The sequence below is a fragment of the Rutidosis leptorrhynchoides genome, chromosome 2 (genome assembly GCF_046630445.1).
Source record: "Rutidosis leptorrhynchoides isolate AG116_Rl617_1_P2 chromosome 2, CSIRO_AGI_Rlap_v1, whole genome shotgun sequence".
NCBI lineage: Eukaryota > Viridiplantae > Streptophyta > Magnoliopsida > Asterales > Asteraceae > Rutidosis > Rutidosis leptorrhynchoides.
In genome coordinates, this window is record NC_092334.1 from 683,002,415 (window position 1) to 683,022,675 (window position 20,261).

The 20,261-nt window shown below is 36.2% G+C and overlaps 1 protein-coding gene across 1 annotated transcript; it reads right to left on the reverse strand.

The window, feature by feature from the left end:
• Window positions 1-13,432: 13,432 nt before the first annotated feature.
• LOC139893999 (large ribosomal subunit protein eL24) lies at window positions 13,433-14,971 on the reverse strand. Its single transcript, XM_071877203.1, has 5 exons — window positions 14,920-14,971; window positions 14,373-14,448; window positions 14,113-14,214; window positions 13,867-14,015; window positions 13,433-13,748 (listed from the first exon to the last, which is right to left on the reverse strand). The coding sequence occupies exons 1-5, from the start codon at window positions 14,928-14,930 to the stop codon at window positions 13,601-13,603; spliced, it is 486 nt and encodes a 161-aa protein (XP_071733304.1). The 5' UTR covers window positions 14,931-14,971; the 3' UTR covers window positions 13,433-13,600.
• Window positions 14,972-20,261: the final 5,290 nt, after the last annotated feature.

Below are 20,261 nucleotides of genomic sequence, written 5' to 3' on the forward strand. Positions count from 1 at the left end.
TATCTCAGTTGCATATATAACTAATTCAGGATTCAACATAACCTAACTAAAGGCAATATCAAAAGTACAAACATTCATAATCCTATATACTCGAGCACTAGTCAGGGATACACTATTAGTATATAAAAGTTAAATTATGAGTACTCACATATCAATATTGAGATTCAATATTGCAGGAAAGGTACGTAGACGCAACGGAGATGATAAACACTATATTGATCTCACGAGCATACCCATGAACCATACCCAATCACCTCCATAGCTATAACCCATAATTTCCTTAATCCGATCCCACTCGAAAAACAATTTCGAAATCACTAGGACAGCACTCTGATGTAATATTTTATGTATAATAATAATATCTTGAAATAATACGGAGTAACTATATATATGTAAATCGATTGAGAGAGTTTCTTATAAAATAATGAAACCTATTGAATTCTATTTATAATAGATTTTTAAATTATTAAAGTGAATTATTAAAGTATGAATTATTAAAGTGAATTATTAAAGTATGAATTATTAAAGTGAATTATTAAAGTATGAATTATTACAGTGAATTATTAAAGTTAAAGTAAAGTAAAAATAAAGTAAAGGTAAAGTTTAAGTATAGTAAAAGTATAAAACTATGTACGTATAATACGCGTATAAATATATATAATATTAATTTAAATCGTTATATATATTTAATAAAATAAAATATAAATATCGTTATCTTTATCATACTGGTTAAGTAATGAGTTGTCAAAAGTAGTTCTAGATATTTATAAAAGTTATATACGTTTTAATAATAAAGTTCTTTTTAAACTGAAAACGTTTTTGTACGTTTGAAACTAAATCAAATAAATATAATAATTTTGTTTTCCAAAACCAAATATATTTTTAAGAATCATTTTGTTTAAAGGTTAAAATAATGGAAATCGTTATATCATAAAATGTTTTAGAAAAGTAGAATCATATATATTCATAATAGGTTTCAAGTTTTTAAATTACAGTTTGTTGGTGAAGCATGGGATAAAGTTCAAAGGTTAAATAAACGTATGAAATCATCTTAATGAAAAATGTCGAGTTACATAACTTGTCGATATCCAACATCTAAGTTATTTACACTTCACGTTCTTACTTATAAATCACTTTACCATTTTCCGAATGTTGTCAAAAAGAATAGATTTCTTAAATCACAGTGGACCTCATAACATAGACCCGTAATCATATCATAATGTATTTGATAAATCAATCATTTGATATTATCTTCTAATTTCATCGATAAACATATTGAAACAAATACGTTCATGTAAAGTATTATACGTTTAATAATTTATTAATATTCTCAAGTTATAATATATATATACATATATATACATATTTATTTATATATAACGGTTCGTGAATCGTCGGAATTTGGTCAAGGTTATAATGAATGTATGAACACAATTTAAAATTCTTGGGATTTAACTTAACAAACTTTGCTTATCTTGTCGGAATAATATAAAGATAAAGTTTAAATTTGGTTGGAAATTTCCGGGTTGTCACATAAATACCTCGCCCATCATGTCCGATCGAGTGTATATGGTTATTTATAGGTACGTCCAATTGTAAATCTTTATATTAAAATTAACAAACTATCATTTAGTTAAACAAATATAAAGCTCATTAATAGCCCATAGTCTAATTTCCACAAGTGTCGTTCTTTTGTCCAAACCCCAATTATGGTACAAAGCCCAATTACCCAAGTTTAATATTTTTAGCCCAACATCATGATTACTTCGTTTTAAATAAGCATAATAATAACTTAAGTACGAGACATTAATTTAAAAAGGAGAACATAGCTTACATTGATTATTTATCGCGTAGTGTTACACGGACAGAGCTCCGACTTTAAAACCCGTAAAATAACTTTTACATAACCCAAACTAATCTAATATAAAACTACCCTATACTATATATATTATATATATATATATTTATTTATTTATTTATTACAGAGTATTATTATTATTATGTGTTTTTTTATGGCCAAAACTCGTTGCCTTTTATAGATGTGGTCTGATCCTGAGGCCCATGCGATCGCATGAGATTTGTGCTTCCAGGCCATGCGATCGCATGGCCAGCTGGAACCAGCCACATTTGCTTGTTTTCTTCTTTGTCGACATAATATATAAATATATATAATATATATATAATTTATATAATTATATATATATTATATTATATTCTTGTGCATAGTAGACTTGTAATTTTTGGTCCGTTGCGTCGGGCGTTGATAGTTGACTCTGGTCCCGGTTCCGGATTTTCGAACGTCCTTTCGTATAATTTAATATCTTGTACTTTGCGTTCCGAAACTTGTACTCTTGTCATTTTTAGATGTTTCTTATCAATAATTTGAACCACTTGGATTGTATCTTGTACATTTGAGCTTTTTGGTCATTTGCGTCTTCAAATCGTCGTTTTCACCTTTTGTCTTCGCACTTATTTAATATAAACGATTACAACTTAAAATAGGACAATTATAACTAAATAATTTACATATTGGGAGGATATTGCTACTAAATATATGTTCATTTGGAGCACTATCAGTATACCAAATCGACAGACGATGTCTTCCCATACAAAATTTCGCACCCTTTTTCCTGAGATTGCTGCCAGCGGTCTCGCTTCGACCCACTTTGTGAAATAGTCGATTGCAACAATCAAGAATTTGATGTTTCCTGCGTGTGCAGAATGTGCGTAAGATACTGATGTGAGTAGCATGTTTAGAAAATAAATGATAAAATTACCTCGGCCCTTTGGGAATGGCCCGACTATGTCGATTGCCCATTTGCAGAATAGCCACGGTGAGGAGACTGGTATCATTGGATGCGCAGGTGCTCTGCTAATAGGTGCATGTATTTGGCATGATTCGCATTTCTTGACTATGCGTGCAGTATCCGCGTACATGGTGGGCCAATAATATCCTAGCCGCATTATTTTTGACACAATGGACATGTGCCCCGAATGGAGTGCGCATGCACCCTCATGCACCTCGCGTACAACTTCCTCCACCTCTTTCGGGCCAATGCACCTTAAGTGCGGTCCCAAATAATTCTTTCGATATAGGACGTCACCCTCAAGGGCATACAGCGGGGCCTTAACGCGGACTTTCTTTGCATCAGCGGAATCCGCAGGAGAAGTGCCATCCCGCAGAAAAGCCACGATGGGCGTCATCCATGTTGAGCTTGATTCCTCAACTGGTGCCACTAAAGGCATCATAACAATGGATTTCGCATTGAGTTCTTCTATTAGAACTTTCTTCCCCATATGATCAAAAGCCAAGGCAGCCAGTTTGCTTAGCGCATCCGCTTTCTTATTTTGCCCCCACATTACGTGGGAGATTTGAAAAGCTTCAAACTGGTCAGCGAGGTTTTGAACAAGCGATAGATATTGCTGCATGGCTATGTCATGCGCTTCGAAATCTCCGCTGACTTGACTGCATACTAGCTTTGAATCCACATATGCTTGCAAAATTTTAACATTTAACTTATGCGCAATGCGCATACCTGCTAACAGAGCCTCATACTCTGCTTCGTTGTTCGTAACAGCAAAATTAAACTGCAGTGCGTATGTATGCTCTTCGCCATCCGGGCCTGTTAAAATTACAACCGCACCTGCACCAGATGCGCTGCACGCACCATCTGTGTACAATTCCCATGGTGACAAAGTTGGTGCAGGTGGATCCTGATGTTCTGCTGATGCCTCGACATCCGCAGGTAATTCTGCTAGGTAATCAGCAAGTATTTGACCCTTAACCGCACTGCGCGAAGAAAAATTTATTTCATGTTCTCCTAATTCAACTGCCCACTTAGCCATTCGGCCAGAAATCTCAGGCTTGTATAACACCTGAAAGAAAAATGATTACGTTAGTCAATGCGGTAACCCCGGTCATTGCCGCAAAGTAGGCGTTTACCAACCTGTTTGATTGGTTGATCAGTTAGGACCACAATTGGATGTGTTGAAAATATCGGCGCAAACTCCGCGCCGTATGGACCAGCGCATATACGAGCTTTTCTATCGGTGAGTAGTTTACTTCGCTTGATGTCAGTGTCTTGCTTACGAAGTAGACTAGCATTTGCGTCTGAGAAAAACCTCAATCGTTAAGTTTCTGCGAAATAAATAAAGCATGTAAATTAATGGATTACCTTTTCGCGATCCGCGATGAGAACTGAACTGACAGCTTCCTTCGATGCCGCGAGGTACAGCGTTAGTGTTTCTCCTGATACTGGCGCAGTAAGTGTTGGTAATTCCGCAAGCACCTTTTTCATCTCCTGAAAGGCTGATTCTGCTTCCTGAGTCCATACGAAGTCTTTTTTCTTTAAGCAATTCTTCAAAGTATTGAAGAATGGCAATTATCGCTCTGCGGCCCTCGACAAAAACCGCTTGATCGCCGTAAGCTTCCCGGTTAGACTCTGAACGTCTTTCTTTGTTTTCGGAGATGGAAAACTATCAATGGCTTCAATCTTTTTGGGATTTGCCTTGATTCCCCGCGCTGTCACCACATGACCTAGAAACTTGTCTTCCTCTTCCCCAAAACTACACTTGAGCGGGTTAAGCTTCATGTTTATTCTGCATAGAGACGCAAACATTTCTAGGATGTCCGCGAGCATTTCTTCTTCAGTGTTGCTCTTAATTACCAAGTCGTCAACGTATGCTTCAAGATTTCTACCGATTTGGTGCTTCAATGCTGCGTCAATTACACGCTGATAGGTCGCGCCAGCGTTCTTTAAATCGAAAGGCATCTTCGTGTAACAATAAATACCTTGCGGCGTATGAAAAGCAGTCTTGTCCTCATCTTCCGCAGCCATTAAGATTTGGTGATAACCCTTGTATGCGTCCAGAAAACACTTGTACCTAAATCCCGATAGCGATTCTACCTTCCAGTCTATCTCCGGGAGAGGGTAGTTGTCCTTAGGACATGCCTTATTAATGTCCTTGAAATCAACGCACATTCGCCAGTTACCGTCAGCCTTTTTCACCAACACAGGATTAGCAACCCATGTCTGATAGCGCACTTCCCGCAGAATGTTTGCTTTGACTAGGTTATCTACTTCTGCGCACAACCTATCACTGTGTTCAAGAGCCATATGCCGCTTCTTTTGCCTAACGGGTGTCAATGATGGATTAACGTTTAACTTATGTTTCGCAATATCCCGTGGAACCCCGGTCATGTCTGACTCACGCCATGCAAAAATATATGCGTTAGCTGACAATATTCCATGCAACTTGCCCTTCGTTTCGGCTGACAAGCCTGCGCCGATTTTAATTCGCTTATCCGAATGCAAGCGATTTGCTATTACTGCACAGTTTGCAAGTTGCTCTTCTACGCTAGGAGCGCTTACAGACGCGACAGAGCCACACAACTCGGTTGCTTGATGTGACGCAACTGTGGCAACGCCTCCTACTGTGGGAAACTTAATCAAACCATGCACTACCGATGGTATGATGTTGAAACGCCGTATGAAGTTTCTCCCTAGCAGTGCGTTATATCGTGAAGTTGAACGAACCACATAAAAATCGACCAATTCATGTCTGATCATCTGCAGGTTCCTGTCATCCGCAAGCTCTATAATTAATTCTATCCGGCCTAGAGGCCACGAGTTTTCTCCGGAAAACCCTGATAGCGTAATATCAGGCTGGCGTAACTACGCTTTGACTTCTGCCGGAAGGAAACGATAACAATGCTCATACATAATATCGACACCACTGCCAGTGTCAACATGCATGCGCTTAATCTGGATTCCGCAATTAGGGATGCGACACTTGATGATAATGGGCTCATTAATAGAATCAATTGACATTACAGGAGGGAAAGTGATTGGGAGAAGCTCCCAATCCTGGTGATCATTGTACTTTCTCCGCTGACTGATTTTCTCTGCGTCAACCATGTTAATGGTTTAGTCGGCATTTTTCGCTTTGTCAACTTTCTGCCACGCGAAAGTCTTAGACTTCAAAGCCTCTTCTGTGGCCTTTCCCTTGTCCTTTTTAGGTGGTTTAAGATGATCCAATTTGCCCGCGCGAAGCGCTTCCAGAACCCGTTCCATCAAGTTTTTACACCGATTGGTGTCGTGACCATAATCGTCATGAAATTCACAATACTTTGTTTTATCCCGCTTACCAAATTCTGTAAGCGGAGTTGGAACCGCAAAGGTTGCGCATACCGATTCGGTTGCCAAAATTTCTTTTGGCGTTTTAGACAAACTTTTGAGCAGCGCATAGTTCTGATTATTGATGCCGCGCTGATTATTGTTTCGATAATTGCCACTTGATTTCCCTTTATCATTCCTGATAGGACCACCGCTAGGATACCTTCCGCGAGAGTTGTTACCACGATTTTGATCGCGCGAACGATCATCGTCATCCCTCCTCTCGTTGCGTGAGCTAGCTGTTGGGATGTCATTATCTTCGCCACTCCGCATATAGTCGTGGCATTCATTAAGCGCCTCAGCATAAGTTGTTGGGACTGTATGGCGCAGACGCCTTACCAGTGTTGGATGACGTTCTGAGTTTATACCATGTATGAGTCCGGAAATCTGTTGCTCTGGTTTGAGATCTGGTATGCTCAGACACTCGTTAGTATATCTTGTGAGAAATTCACCCAAAGATTCCTTGGACTTCTGCACGATGTCATGGCATTCAATGTGAGTACGCTTGCGTGGTCTCTGATTCTGATATTGCAGTAAAAACTTTGTCCGCAGATCCATAAACCCGGCAATACTACCCGCCGACAACTTATTAAACCACTCACGAGCAATACCCTGTAGTGTCATAGGAAATATCTGACACGCAACCGGATCCACCCAGCCTTGAGTGCGCATTGCGCCTTCGAAACACTGTAAAAAATCATCTGGATCGGTCAGGCCATTGTAAGTACCCAACGTGCTAGGTATCTTTGGTGCTGATGGAAACGGGTATGCGGATATATGCGGAGGAAACTTGTTAAAGGTAGTCGGTAGCTCGAAGGGTGGTTTAACAGGATCCCCTTTCAAGTTCGCAAAGAAACGCTTCATCATGTCCTGAACAAAGTCAGGTTGTGAAAATAAGTGAACCATATCAGGAGGTGCGGCCTGCATGAATTGACTTGCAAGATTTGCCTGCCCTTGAACATTTTGCCAAGGTTGACCCTGCGTCTGCGGATATAACCAAGGCTGATGCGTTGGAAAAGAGGGATGACTTGAAGATGCAGAGTACACAGGTGGTTGTAAAGGAAGCAAAATCTGTGGCGCAGATATCTGCGAAACCTGAGGATACAAACTTAAAAGCCCAACTATATGCGCTGTGCTTTGCTACTGTGCTGTTATCGGCGCCCAATGAGAGTTTGCATCTGGGATGACACCAAACCCCCAACTATTAAGTAACGCCTGCGCATCCGCAGGAGTTAAAAATTGTGAAACTGGGCGCGGTGGTTGCCAAGGTTGCAACGGTGTAAATGACGAATTCTGCTGAATGCTCTACGTATGCAGAGGTATTGAAACAATGGTACTGTAAATAGGTACCTGGCCGCAGCAAACCACATGCGGCCCCGTTGTTCCACCGCTAGTGCCTGCCAAGATGACCCTTGGATCCACTGACGAAAAGTCCAGCCGCGCGGTTGTGACTGGTGAGTTTGCTCTTGGCGGTGTAATCCCGTCTGAATATATCGGCTTGTACCTCTGAAAGGGTTCACCTGATATAGGTGGAGGGTACATCGTGTACCCCGCCTGAATAGCCGCCTCCGTAGTCATAACCGGTGTCTGTTGACTACCAGACGGTGCGTTTTGAATATCTGTTTGGGTATGTTCCGATGATTTCTCGGAAGTCATGACACTGTTAAAGAAAAAATTCAAAAATTTTGTAAATAACGAGTCATACAATTCAAAACCTTAAAAGAAAAAGCAATCAAACAGTCTTGAATTAATTCGACTCTCAATGAAAGCACCACTTGATCATGCATATTTTTACCATAGGGTTAAATATGCCTGCTCAATACGTAGAGGGGTTTAAGGATCTTAGAACGTGGCTCTCCGGTCCGGCTACCGTGAATAACCCTGGCCGACATGATGATGTCGTCGGGGTGGCCAAGTGATTAAGTCCACCTCCGATAACGATCGTCGATCAAGAGGCCCCAAATAAGGTCGTAGGTACTAGCTTACAAAAGACTAACCTGTTAACCTTGAAAAGATGCTGAATGATGCTTTTTTACGTAATGTGTATCGTAGGTGATGGTTACGTAATATGCTGTGTATCGTAGGTGATGATTAGGGTTTGTATTTATAGGCAAACCCTAATTCTAGAACCGTCCCAGATCATAATAACCTCAACCATAACTGAATCCCCCGAATCAAGGATATAATTATGGAAAAGATATTTACTTGACAGCTAAGCAACCGCTGTACCGAGAACAAAGGAATCAGATACAATCCGCATACCGCATAGCGCACACAAGCACACGCATACGCACACTATTAAGCGCCCGCATGCATATGAGGTGCGCATGCGGGTTGCGGTATCATTACTTGTTTTGGTTTCATTGTATTGGTTGTAATTGTTTGATCCTTGAATCCGTTTTAATATTATTATGTTATTTGCAAAAAAAAATTAGATAAATAAATGCCGTCGCATAGGGCTTTTTTATGCTTTGTATGCTTACATATGTGAAAACAACACATTCTTTAAACTAACCATAAGATAGCCTATTGGTCGGGTTATGATATGCTCACAAGAGGAGGTGTCATGTTCAACCTCAGAAGCCGTATATCTTAGGGTGGCCAGAAAAAGGGTTGAAACGGTCGTCGGTCTAAACTGATTCGACTGCGTTCATTTGAGTAAAAAATATTTGCCCTCCACTAGTAGCTTAAACAAGGAAACCCTTATCCTTTTACCCGTTTATCTTGACGTATTCTTTAAATTTGGCTCTCTAGTGCTTATTTTGAACCGACGATAAGCTAAAGCACACTTGTAAATATACACTAAAAAGTCTCTTTTGGATTTTGAAAATTGAAGTAAGATACAAGCACTTCAACTATACAATCCTGGATTATATTTACAGGTTAATTAGAGCCCACTGATTCGCTAATTAAGATAATAACATGTTGGAGTACGAATCGAGTTAAACAAAGAAACAACTTGTTGGACAAGTCAAGAATGTTCTATATTTAGTAGCCTGCTCCCTAAGTTAATTCCTTGTTTGTTTTTGCTTATAAATAGGACCCTATGTAACCCATAACCGTGTGCACAAAAAATATAATGAAAATCTCTGGTTTGCGCCCGTGGAGTAAACCATTCTCCGTGTTTTGGAGTTGGGATATAACCACGTTAAATCCCGTGTCGTGCATTTATCGTTTCATGCTTTATTTTATCGTTTATCGTTCTTGGGTTTGATGATTGGTCCAAATCACTGGTCTTGCTGGGTCCATAAATTCTAACAAGTGGTATCAAGAGCTCATGGTTTCGAGTGGGAGCGATGACGATTTGAAAGCATGGTGAACGAACGACGAGTTTTGTACAACATGTATCGAGATCAAAGGGCTTAGTTGAAGAGATCGCGAAGAACTCACGGGTATGTCTATGTACTCATGAGATAATCTATTAAAATTGGTCTATGATTATAATATATTATTGTGGTGATTCGCGGTGATAACGGAGTCGGTGGTCGGATCGATAGTTTTTTGTTGTGAAAGAGATTTTTCAAAAATTCGGATTTTTGGCGCAGCTGTGGTAGAAAATTCGTAGCGGTTTCGTTAACCGTTGTATCTTCATGATATTTTAACCGTAGGTTGAAGACTCATAGATCTGGTTTTGTACCAAATTTGAAAGTGATCAGCCAGTTGGATTGGAAGATACAATTTTTCGAAGTTGCAGTAGATCGGTTTAGGGTTTAATTGCAGAGCTGTGGTCGAAAATTCATAGAAGGTTCGTTAACCGTCGGATCGTCTTGAAACTTTTTTTTGTAGGTGGTAGATATGTAGTTCTAAAACATATCTAAAATTCGTAATGATCGGACCGTTCAATTTGTAGTTATATTTTTTCGTATTTTGCAGCCTCCAGGAAAACCCCTTTTGGGGTTTGTTTGCGCAGCTGTGCGAGAAAATTAATTGTGGGTTCGTCTACCATTGGATCGACTTAATAGTTGGTATTGTGATTCTAAACACATAGATATAGTTGTGGTAAACATTCTAGGTTGATCGGACCGTTGGATTTTCAGATATGGTTTTTCGAATTTGGGCAGTTTCAGGGTTGAACTTTTTCGGGTTTGATGACGCGAGTGCGAGACGGTTTTTTTTTGTCTCGTGAAACTTCGAGCGATGCGAACTGTTTTTTTCGGGGATGTGGGTTTGTTATGGGAGCTCAGGAGGTTGTTTTTTATCTCGGGTTAGAGCGGTTGGATAACGAACAAGATGCATCGAGTCGAAGTCGACAATGGGAGTTATCGGTGGAAGTTGGTACTTGCGTGTTATGAAACTGGGTGACCAAGCGTATGGTCGGATATTCCAAGATGATTGGGATATTATGAAACTTGAGCTTTCTAGGATCGTTGAGGGTGTCGGGAACTCGGTATGAGTTTGGTAACCGACGGATTTTATCGAGCTAGTGGGAGTTAGACAACTGGTGGAGTTTGTGGAGATGGTTGAGCGACTTGTTTCTCCAATGTTCACAAGATAAATGTGTTAATTCCGTGTAACACTAGGGCTTCGAGTATTTGTTTTACTCTCCGAAGACAAAGTAATTTGTGACTAACCGGTGATACGAACCGAGTTTCTTCTCGAGTAGCCGCGGTTTAATTCTTGCTCGTACAGTGGAAGAGTACTTGGGATGAGAAGATGGGGTTTGTGAGCTTCATAGCTATGAGGATGTTAGTGTATCAACGAGGAAGCGGAAAGTTGGAAAAGGTGGTAGACTTCAAGGTGGTGATTGCGTTCTCACTAGGGTATCTTGAAGAATAGTCTACAAAGGCGTCTGTTGGGGTTACTTTTTGTTGGTGAAGGAAATTATAGATAGACGGTTATAATCTGTACGAGTGGTCGTTGACATGTGTGTTCGGGATTAGACGTGTCTAGATCGATGTGTGAGGCGGTGTTGTCTCATGAAGAATCATATGATTGAAGTCTCGCTCACTTCAATTGGTCTTCTAGTGTAAGAAGACGATCTTCAAGTTTAAGAAGATGGTGGCGAAAGAAACCGAGATGGCCCAAGCTAGTAACTAAGAGATTGGATTATCGCTCAGCGGTGTTTTTGGGTGTCGAAAGACTTCACTTGCTCGTGGGTTAACGAGTGAAGTGCGGCGTGATTCGGGTGTCTCATCCGGCGGTATCAAAAGGAGTTGGTAATCGGCTAATCTGGTGTTATTGTGGGTTTGTTTAACATAGTAGTTGGGTTGATGAAGATTGGGTGTTGTTCAACGTCTCTTCGAGTGGGAGATTGTTGGAGTACGAATCGAGTTAAACAAAGAAACAACTTGTTGGACACGTCAAGAATGTTCTAGATTTAGTAGCTTGCTCCCTAAGTTATTTCCTTGTTTGTTTTTGCCTATAAATATGACCCTATGTAACCCATAACTGTGTGCACAAAAAATATAGTGAAAATCTCTGGTTTGCGCCCGTGGAGTAAACCCTTCTCCGTATTTTGGAGTTGGGATATAACCACGTTAAATCCCGTGTCGTTTACATTTATCGTTTCATGCTTTATTTTATCGTTTATCGTTCTTGAGTTTGGTGATTGGTTTAAATCACTGGTCTTGTTGGGTCCATAAATTCTAACATAACCTGGACGTCATTTGGTTATGTTGCTTTTATTTTGGCGGACAAGATATGTTTTTGTGTTTGATTGTGTCGATCGGTTTGCTAATTGATATTGTGTGATGCAGGTGTGCCTTTGAATTTTCTAGGTCTAGGTGCAGGTGTGCTATCTAACACTGCTATACTTCAATAGAACATTCTTATGTTACTGTAGAATTCAGAAGTGGCAATTTCAAAAACCGATATAATGAAATGGATCAAATCGATTGAATGGGTCAAAATGGAAAAGTCATCTGAATGTACAAGCATAGAAACATTTTTAAATTGCTTTTACTAAAGAAAGTTGGATTAATTTTTTGGTTTTATGATCATATAGGGTACATTAATCACCTAAAATTTAACCAAATGGATTAAGAAAGGTTTTGTGAATTTGAGTAACATGTCAAACGGTCGCTGGACCAAACCTACCCTTTTTGACTGGTACAAAAAAAAAAAAAAAAAAAAAAAAAAAAAAAAAACCCTCATTTTTACCCAATTCAGTTTGACATGTTACCCAATCTGATCATTTTGCCACCTTGGATGTTTCTTGCATTTTTCTTCATAAAACACTATTAGTAAATCATCTTTAATTTTTAAAGGTGGAGGCTGTGGAGTTGGGTTAGGCCTAGGATGGAGATTCGGCGCAGGATTTGGTAGCAAGTCTCAGGTTGTTTTTCTGGGTGTCGATTTCAATAAGAAAACTGAACCAGAAGCTACAAAGATCTTAAACGATCACGCATATCCTTGTATGCCATTTGTGAAAGCAGTTTCCATGTCAAATGGAATTAGATCATTCCCTTTGTTTACTTTATATTTCATCTGTATGCTTAAGATGATTTAAAGTTAAAAACCCCATTCTTTGCCATCTGTTATTCTGAAAAGAAAAAAAAAATAAATAAATAAATAAATATCAAATTATTCAACGACTTGTTAGTTCGTTTGATATCACATTTGTTGCAATACATGAGGTAAGCTTACAAGAACTGATTTTGTACAATCTAGAATTCATATGCTGATGAAGGGTGTCAAAAATTGGAATAAGCCAATAATAAATGCAGCTTCAAATCTGTTACAGAACTAATATTTATATCCAAAAAATGTTAACAAAATGACATGTATCCTCTACCAAGTATTGCAAGATTGTGATTATTAGCTAATTGGAGTCACTTCGAATCCCTTTAACTGACCATCCAAACTAAACCCGAAGCTTAGATGTCCTTGATGAACAGTGTATGGGCAAAGGTCGTAAATCCTCGTGTGCTTAATTTACGAAAAATGTTAAGAGATTCAAAGAGAACAAATAAAAAGATAATGAAAAAGTGACATTCTCTTGTCCTAATAGCCTTCTAAAAACTAAGAAAAACAAGAAAATCTCGAGCTTTTTAAAGTTATCGCATGTAAAACTATATCCTCATCTCAAACTACGAACACCGTCAACAGAAAACTAGCCGCACAAACTAACTACTGGAGAGGCACAGTGAAGGTATTCTGCAACCCAGATGTTCATTTAGAAAGCCCAAAATATTAGTTTGTCAAAGGTCAACGACAATGATCACTCACATAGAAGAAAATAATAACCAGACATTTTCCGTTACCAATTGTGTCAGTTATCGTCGCTGCAAATTATTTGTTGCCAAAGTGCCACACCATAATGAAATAACTAGGTAACTCCAATTTCACAAAACAAATACCGTAAATGTTCATAAAAATCTGAAACATAGGTTTGCATGGACAAAACCAACATCAACAAAAACAAAATACTCAAAATCTTGACTAACAGATAATCTATAGTAAAGAAGGAAAACAGCGATAGATTTTCAACGCTTTCCACCACCACCTCCAAGCTTAGGTCCCTTACCTTTAGGCACATTTCCACCTTTTCCTTGTGACTTTTGTTTCGATACCACTTCTGCTTTCTTCGCCTTCTTCTCATCCTTGGTTTTCTTGATCCTTTCCTTGATCTCACTGCAAATTAGACAGCAGCACCACAATTATCTAAAATACTTAGCAATATAGATGATCCAGCCCAGCCAACCCAACCCATTTTGACACTTTTATAAAAACAATAAGAAAACAAGCATACCGAAGAGCAGCCTCCCTAGCAGCATCACGAACTTCAGGCTTCTCGCTTCTTTTCTTTTGAATAACTTCCAGGGTAGCTCCAACAATAGCCCTTGAATATGGCTTCTTGGTTGTGCGACGCCTCTTCCTCACGGCTTCTTGAGCAATGTCCTGTTTAATACAAGCAAACGAATATCAATTACGCAATTAATAAAAAAGTTTTGCCAGAACTATATATGAAATGAATAGCTTAGTAATCTTCTTATACCTTTTTGTGCTGCTTTCGGTACATTGCAGTCCATGTAAGCTTTGAGGGCTTCAACTTGTTGTGGAAGTACCTCTTACATTTTGAATTCGCAAACAAAAAGACCTATTTCCAAACACACAAGTCAAAAAATTTAGATCTTTTAACCCACGGCATAAGACACCAAATAAATACAATACAAATTACAAATGCAACAAATAGTAAACCACAAATACATGAATAACAAACACTAAAAGCTTATCAAGCAAGCAAACAAAGCATACCTGTGAGTCAGATCTGATGAATCTGATACCCCTACCAGGATAAATCTTCTGGCCACTAAATCGGCATAACTCAGTCCTATAAACACATTGTATAATAAAAATTAGAACATATATATCAAATTTAAAAAGATCAAATATAAAAGGCCATTTCAATACATATACCAACTCATATTAATAATATATGAATTACTTGTAGGTACATACTAAGCAGTGTTACATATATATCCCCTGTATATAGATATACATGTGCAAAATGAAAAGAAAAAAAAATATATACACAATAATAAAAAAGAACAGCAGATTGTTAGAAAAATTTGTAACTGACAAAATATCACATAAGTACTGTAAAGAATCATGTATAATAAAATTAATTAGAGATTCGATAAAGATAAACAAGGAGAAATTATGATTACAACGATGTCTAGCAGATCTATAAAACAAACTATGTTAATAAAACAGATAAAAAACATGAATGACTATGTCTAATTGATGATAGAACGATCAAAAATGGACAAATTATTAACAGATTGATGGAAGAAAATGTTACTTGAGAACCATGATGGCGGCTGCAGCTCCCCACTTCAACAGATAAAACCCTAATTTCTGAATACGTTACTGGACTTTATAAGTTGTCTAGGGTATTTAAATTTTAATGATACATCCTTCAAGACTCAAAGTTGTCCCTTTCAACCCTTGTATCTAGATATTCTTACCTCTTAAACCATTTTGGTGAGTAAACTCTCTCATAAGACTATTCCTAACCCTGTCATCACAGACAAATGAGCACTTTTTGGCCCAAAAAGTGTAAGGTGACTGTGACATGGCAATGTCAAGATTTGACACCCAATAACCTAAAATATCAAGTGGAGTGTATCAAATCTAAGTAGGGTCCACTAGTTTATTTATTTTATTTATTTTATTCATTTTATCATATTATATTAAAACATAATTTAATATGAAACGACCCGTCCAAAATACTATAAACGCAGTACGTTCTCATTGGTCTCATAGCGAGGTATTTGACATCTATATGATACGTTTTAGAAAATATTGCATTCGTTTCATAAAAAGCACATCATTATTATACATAATGCATGTTTTAAACAAGTGGGCGATTATTTAAGAAATAATCTCCAAAATACATCGGTTTCCAAATACTACACACGTGACGTAACAGTCGAATATAATACATGACAAAGGTTTTATTGAATGCAACACTCTATTTAAATAAAAGTATGAGACTCCATGCACAGCTTGCTCAGATAATGCAACAGCGGAAGACTTTCTTAAGGACCTGAGAATAAACATACGTAAACAGTCAACACAAAGGTTGGTGAGATATATAGGTTTATCATCGATATAAATATAGACCACAAGATTTCATAGTTATAAATATATGTACACTTGCAAGTGTATAAAAGTATTCTATAAGTTGTTGAGCGCTTCGGTAACCATACTTAACAATTAATGTGGCATATTCCCTTTATTATGAAATCTCCCTACACTGTACCAAGTGTAGTAAAAACGAAGTACTATGCAACCGTTTACGATACTAGAGCGACTAGCCGAGTTGGGGTTGTCAAACCCGATAGATCTATCAATAGGATTCGCGCTTACATGTTCTTACAACATGTAAATATTAGTTACCAAGCTATTAGGGAAGATATGCAATGTGGTACAACTCAACGTAGAATATATTTCAAGTACTTGTGTCCATGGCGTAAAACATAAAATGCATGTATTCTCATCCCAAAATATTTTTAGAGTTTAAAAATGGGAATATATACTCACAGTAATAAAAGTATATTAATAATAAGTTTTCAACTTATTAAAAATATGACCGTCGTCCTTGGATTCACGAACCTATAACAATAATAACGATTCAGATAATAATACGACATATGAATAAAATAAAACAAGTTCATAGAATACTTATATAATAATTTTTAACATTTTATGTTAGTAGTCCATTGTTAGTAGTCATTTGTTAGTAGTCCAATATAGTCCGAAAAGTCCAACAGTCCAATAATCGGTATATATATATATATATATATATATATATATATATATATATATATATATATATATATATATATATAATAATCTTAGAATTACCCCACGACGTATTGTATACGTATTGTCTTTGCATCAACCCAGAGACGTATTGTATACGTATTGTCTTAGAATTAACTAAGACGTATTGTGTACGTATTGTCTTAGGATTTATCAAAACGTATTGTATACTTATTGTGTTAGGACGTACCAAGAATATTATTATACATATATACAATCACAGAATTAACCAAGATTATAATATTTTGTTATACTACTGATAACATGTCCAAATATATATAGGATATAGGAAAAGTTAACAAGGATATGATTAATATAGTTTTTATAATATAAATTTCGTCCGTAGAACGTTAATTTTAGCAGATTTTGTTTTGCTCGCCAAATATTCATTACAACTCTGTTTAAAGTGAATCAAATTGCTATGGATTCATTAAGAAGTAAATTTTACAAAACCAATTCGAAAAGTTCATCCCAAGTAGTAATTTTTAGAGCTTTACCCTCTTTTTTGTCGGTGGACAGATTTGGAAAAATCCCGGCATCTACCCAATATATGATTTTTGATAAAATACTTCCACTTTGTCTAAAATCATGAAAAAAAATACTGGAAGTCTTATTTACATATATTAACATATTTCCAAAGTCTTAGCCTCGAACTCAAAGTCTAAGATAGGTTTTTAATTCCCAACCTAAAACAGCCCGCTTTTACCGAATGGATATTAAAGGATATATGTTAAGTTTCAAAGTGTTCTTCATATGTACAAGTTATAAGTTCTTATATTAACTTAATATAACATCATAATACATATAAATAAGTGTTATTAGAGTTAAGTTAGAAAGATTATATTAGTTTTTCAAACAAGCTTGGTGTTCACCAAAATAAGTTTTAGTTTTTATAAGTTTTATAAGTATAATAAGATAGCAAATATACAAGGAATTGAACAAGGATTTTGAGAAGTATTTTACCTTGATTATGAAGAGAAAAGTTGCTGAGATTAAAGTATGATATGAGAGCATTCAAGTGTGCGTTTTTAGTTTAAGAAAATGTGGAGTAAAAATGAGTTAAAATGGTCCTTATTTATAAGCTTATAATTTTGGCTTTTAGTGAAAATATCTAAGATAAGTTAAATTGTATTAAGTCATGCATGACATATTAAATTGATTAGGTTATGGATGACATATTACACAAATAATTGCTGATTTCTATTGGTATATACTAATAGTAAATACTTCTAGAAGCTGTGTATAATAGGGTAAAAATACTGTATGAATGCGAGTAGAATTCTTTGAGAAAATTGAACGGAAATACGAGTATAGCTATCCTTTATATGTATTGGTATATTATAAAGTGTATTCAATACTTGTAAGGATGTATTTACACTCGTAATACATTATATGTAAATACATTTTAACATAAGTTAATTACGTCGTTTAAATAGTAATATATATATATATATATATATATATATATATATATATATATATATATATATATATATATATATATATATATATATATTGTTTGAAAACTCTTTAAATTAGTAGTATGAATATATATATATATATAATACTTTGTTAATATACTTAATGAGATATTTAATTATCATATTTTCAAGTTAAATATATATAAATCCATATATATACACAATAATTAAACAATTAAATCAAGTTATGACGTTCGTGAATCGTCGGAATAAAAGGGTGACCAAAAGCTTGTGTAAAACTCTTTTAGGAGATTCAAGATTTATTAAAATTCATTGCTTATCAAGTCGGAATTATATAAAGATTAAGTTTAAATTTGGTCAGAAATTTCCGGGTCGTCACAGTACCTACCCGTTAAAGAAATTTCGTCCAGAAATTTGATCGAGGTCGTCATGGCTAACAATAAGAATGTTATTATGATGAATATAAGTTGATTCATAGGGTTTTATCATGATTGAGAAATATGGATAAAATAATTCGATTACTCGAAACGTATGAGTGAAGCTATCGTAAAAGAGTGAAATGAGAAAATAGGGATTCGTCTTATATTTTGACGTCATCATGGTTGATCTCCGGATTAAAGAAAATCTTTGTAATCTATATAAGATTTGATTCTTCGGCGATTAAGGAAATTATGATCCTCTTCGATTTAATGCAATAATCTGTCTCGATTTCTCTATCGGATATTTTACTATAAATCAACCTCCTACGTTTCTTTATTTCCACATATCCCATCTTTTATACTTTCTTCTTTTCTTCGTAATTCCAAAACATTCGTCAATATGCTCCATCCAGTTTTAATTCTTGATATATTCCTGACTATCACATCTGTCATTCTTCTTTTTCATCTTCCACCGGAGGAATCCGTTAATTTCTACTATGCTCTTGGGTTTATAGTGTTCTTAGTTTTCCCGTGTCTTTATATTGCTATACGCATCGATATACATGGTTTGTAATTTTTGCGTTGTCGTTGTGCTTATATTTTTCCTTATATTTTGGAGTTTCATGCTTCCGTCTTCTTTTCCCGACTTCAAGTCAAGCGAATAATGGTCTAGAATTCATAGATATGAAATTCGAAATGAACATAGCTAATGCTCTAAGAGAGAAATTGTAATAGCACAATTTGACTTGTGAAATTACCAGAATTCAAAGAAAAAGATAGAACTATCAAGAGAATATGTTCTTGATATGTTTAAAGATTAGATTGAATGTAGGAGTCGTGTAACATGGCATATGATGACGTTATGGTCTGTGAATCATCATGTTTCATTAGAAACTCAACATGACTTACTGTAATATAATCACGTTGATCAGGCGTCATTATATTATACTAACTCATGTTTCAGTTCCCAACACTACTTCAACAACAATCATATTTTAAATTTTGAATTTTTCCGAGATTTAGAAACTAAAACAGTTTCCTTTATGACGTAACACTGATAGCGCGAAGAGATAAAAGATTTCAGATAAGAATAGTTATGAAAATATCTTCAGAAATATGGAGGATATTTATAATGAAAGATACGATGATATCTTAGAATATCTAATATCATAGGATGATGAAGAATATTGTCCACAAGGGTTTATAGTAAGGAGCAAGGTATTCGCTAAAGACTTCAGCAGACACTGAATCATTTGGATTCTTTGAATGCAGATTTAGTCCTTGTGATTTGTCCACAGCCTCCTTCAGGGTTTGCTCAATCCGTTTTTCAGTTCCAAACTTTCTCTTTTTCTGTGTTTTGCTAACTCAATATTCTTTATCATCAACTTTTGACTGTTACGGTTGTCTACAGTTTCTGCTGCTTCTTTCAGCTTTTTCAAAACTTCATAGTACTGATTCGTAGGCTAAAGTGCTATTCCAGATTTCAGAATTATAATTTCAGGAGATAACATTATATGTATATGCAGAAATGATGTGAGATTCAAGAATAATTATTGATGCTTCCTGGAGTTTGGTATGACAATTATTGTTACAAGATGTAGATGGGTACATGAAAAGGTTTTATAGTGATCTTTCAGAGAGATTTAAGTCAAAGAGCAATAAAGTTGCTGGTAAGCTTACTACTAATGTGGTGGAATATAAAAGGTTCCCCGGTAACGATAGCGAAAAGACAACGTATATATCAAGGTTATAATAAGGCTACTGATAATGCTAAAAACGAACATATATTTCATAGCATTATTCCTCAAGAAAGACAAGCTTTTAGTTGCAATTGTTCTATTTACAAGTGATATTCGTTTAAATAATAAAAAGTGAAGACAAAAGACAGATTCGACGATTTGAAGACGCAAACGACCAAAAAGCTCAAAAGAACAAAAGACAATCAAAAAGGTTCC

Coding starts and splice junctions, on each gene's coding strand:
- LOC139893999 (XM_071877203.1), bottom strand. Junction 14,215..14,372: donor TCATCAGATCTGACTCACAG/GTATGCTTTGTT, acceptor GTTTGGAAATAG/GTCTTTTTGTTTGCGAATTC. Junction 14,016..14,112: donor ACCGAAAGCAGCACAAAAAG/GTATAAGAAGAT, acceptor TGTATTAAACAG/GACATTGCTCAAGAAGCCGT.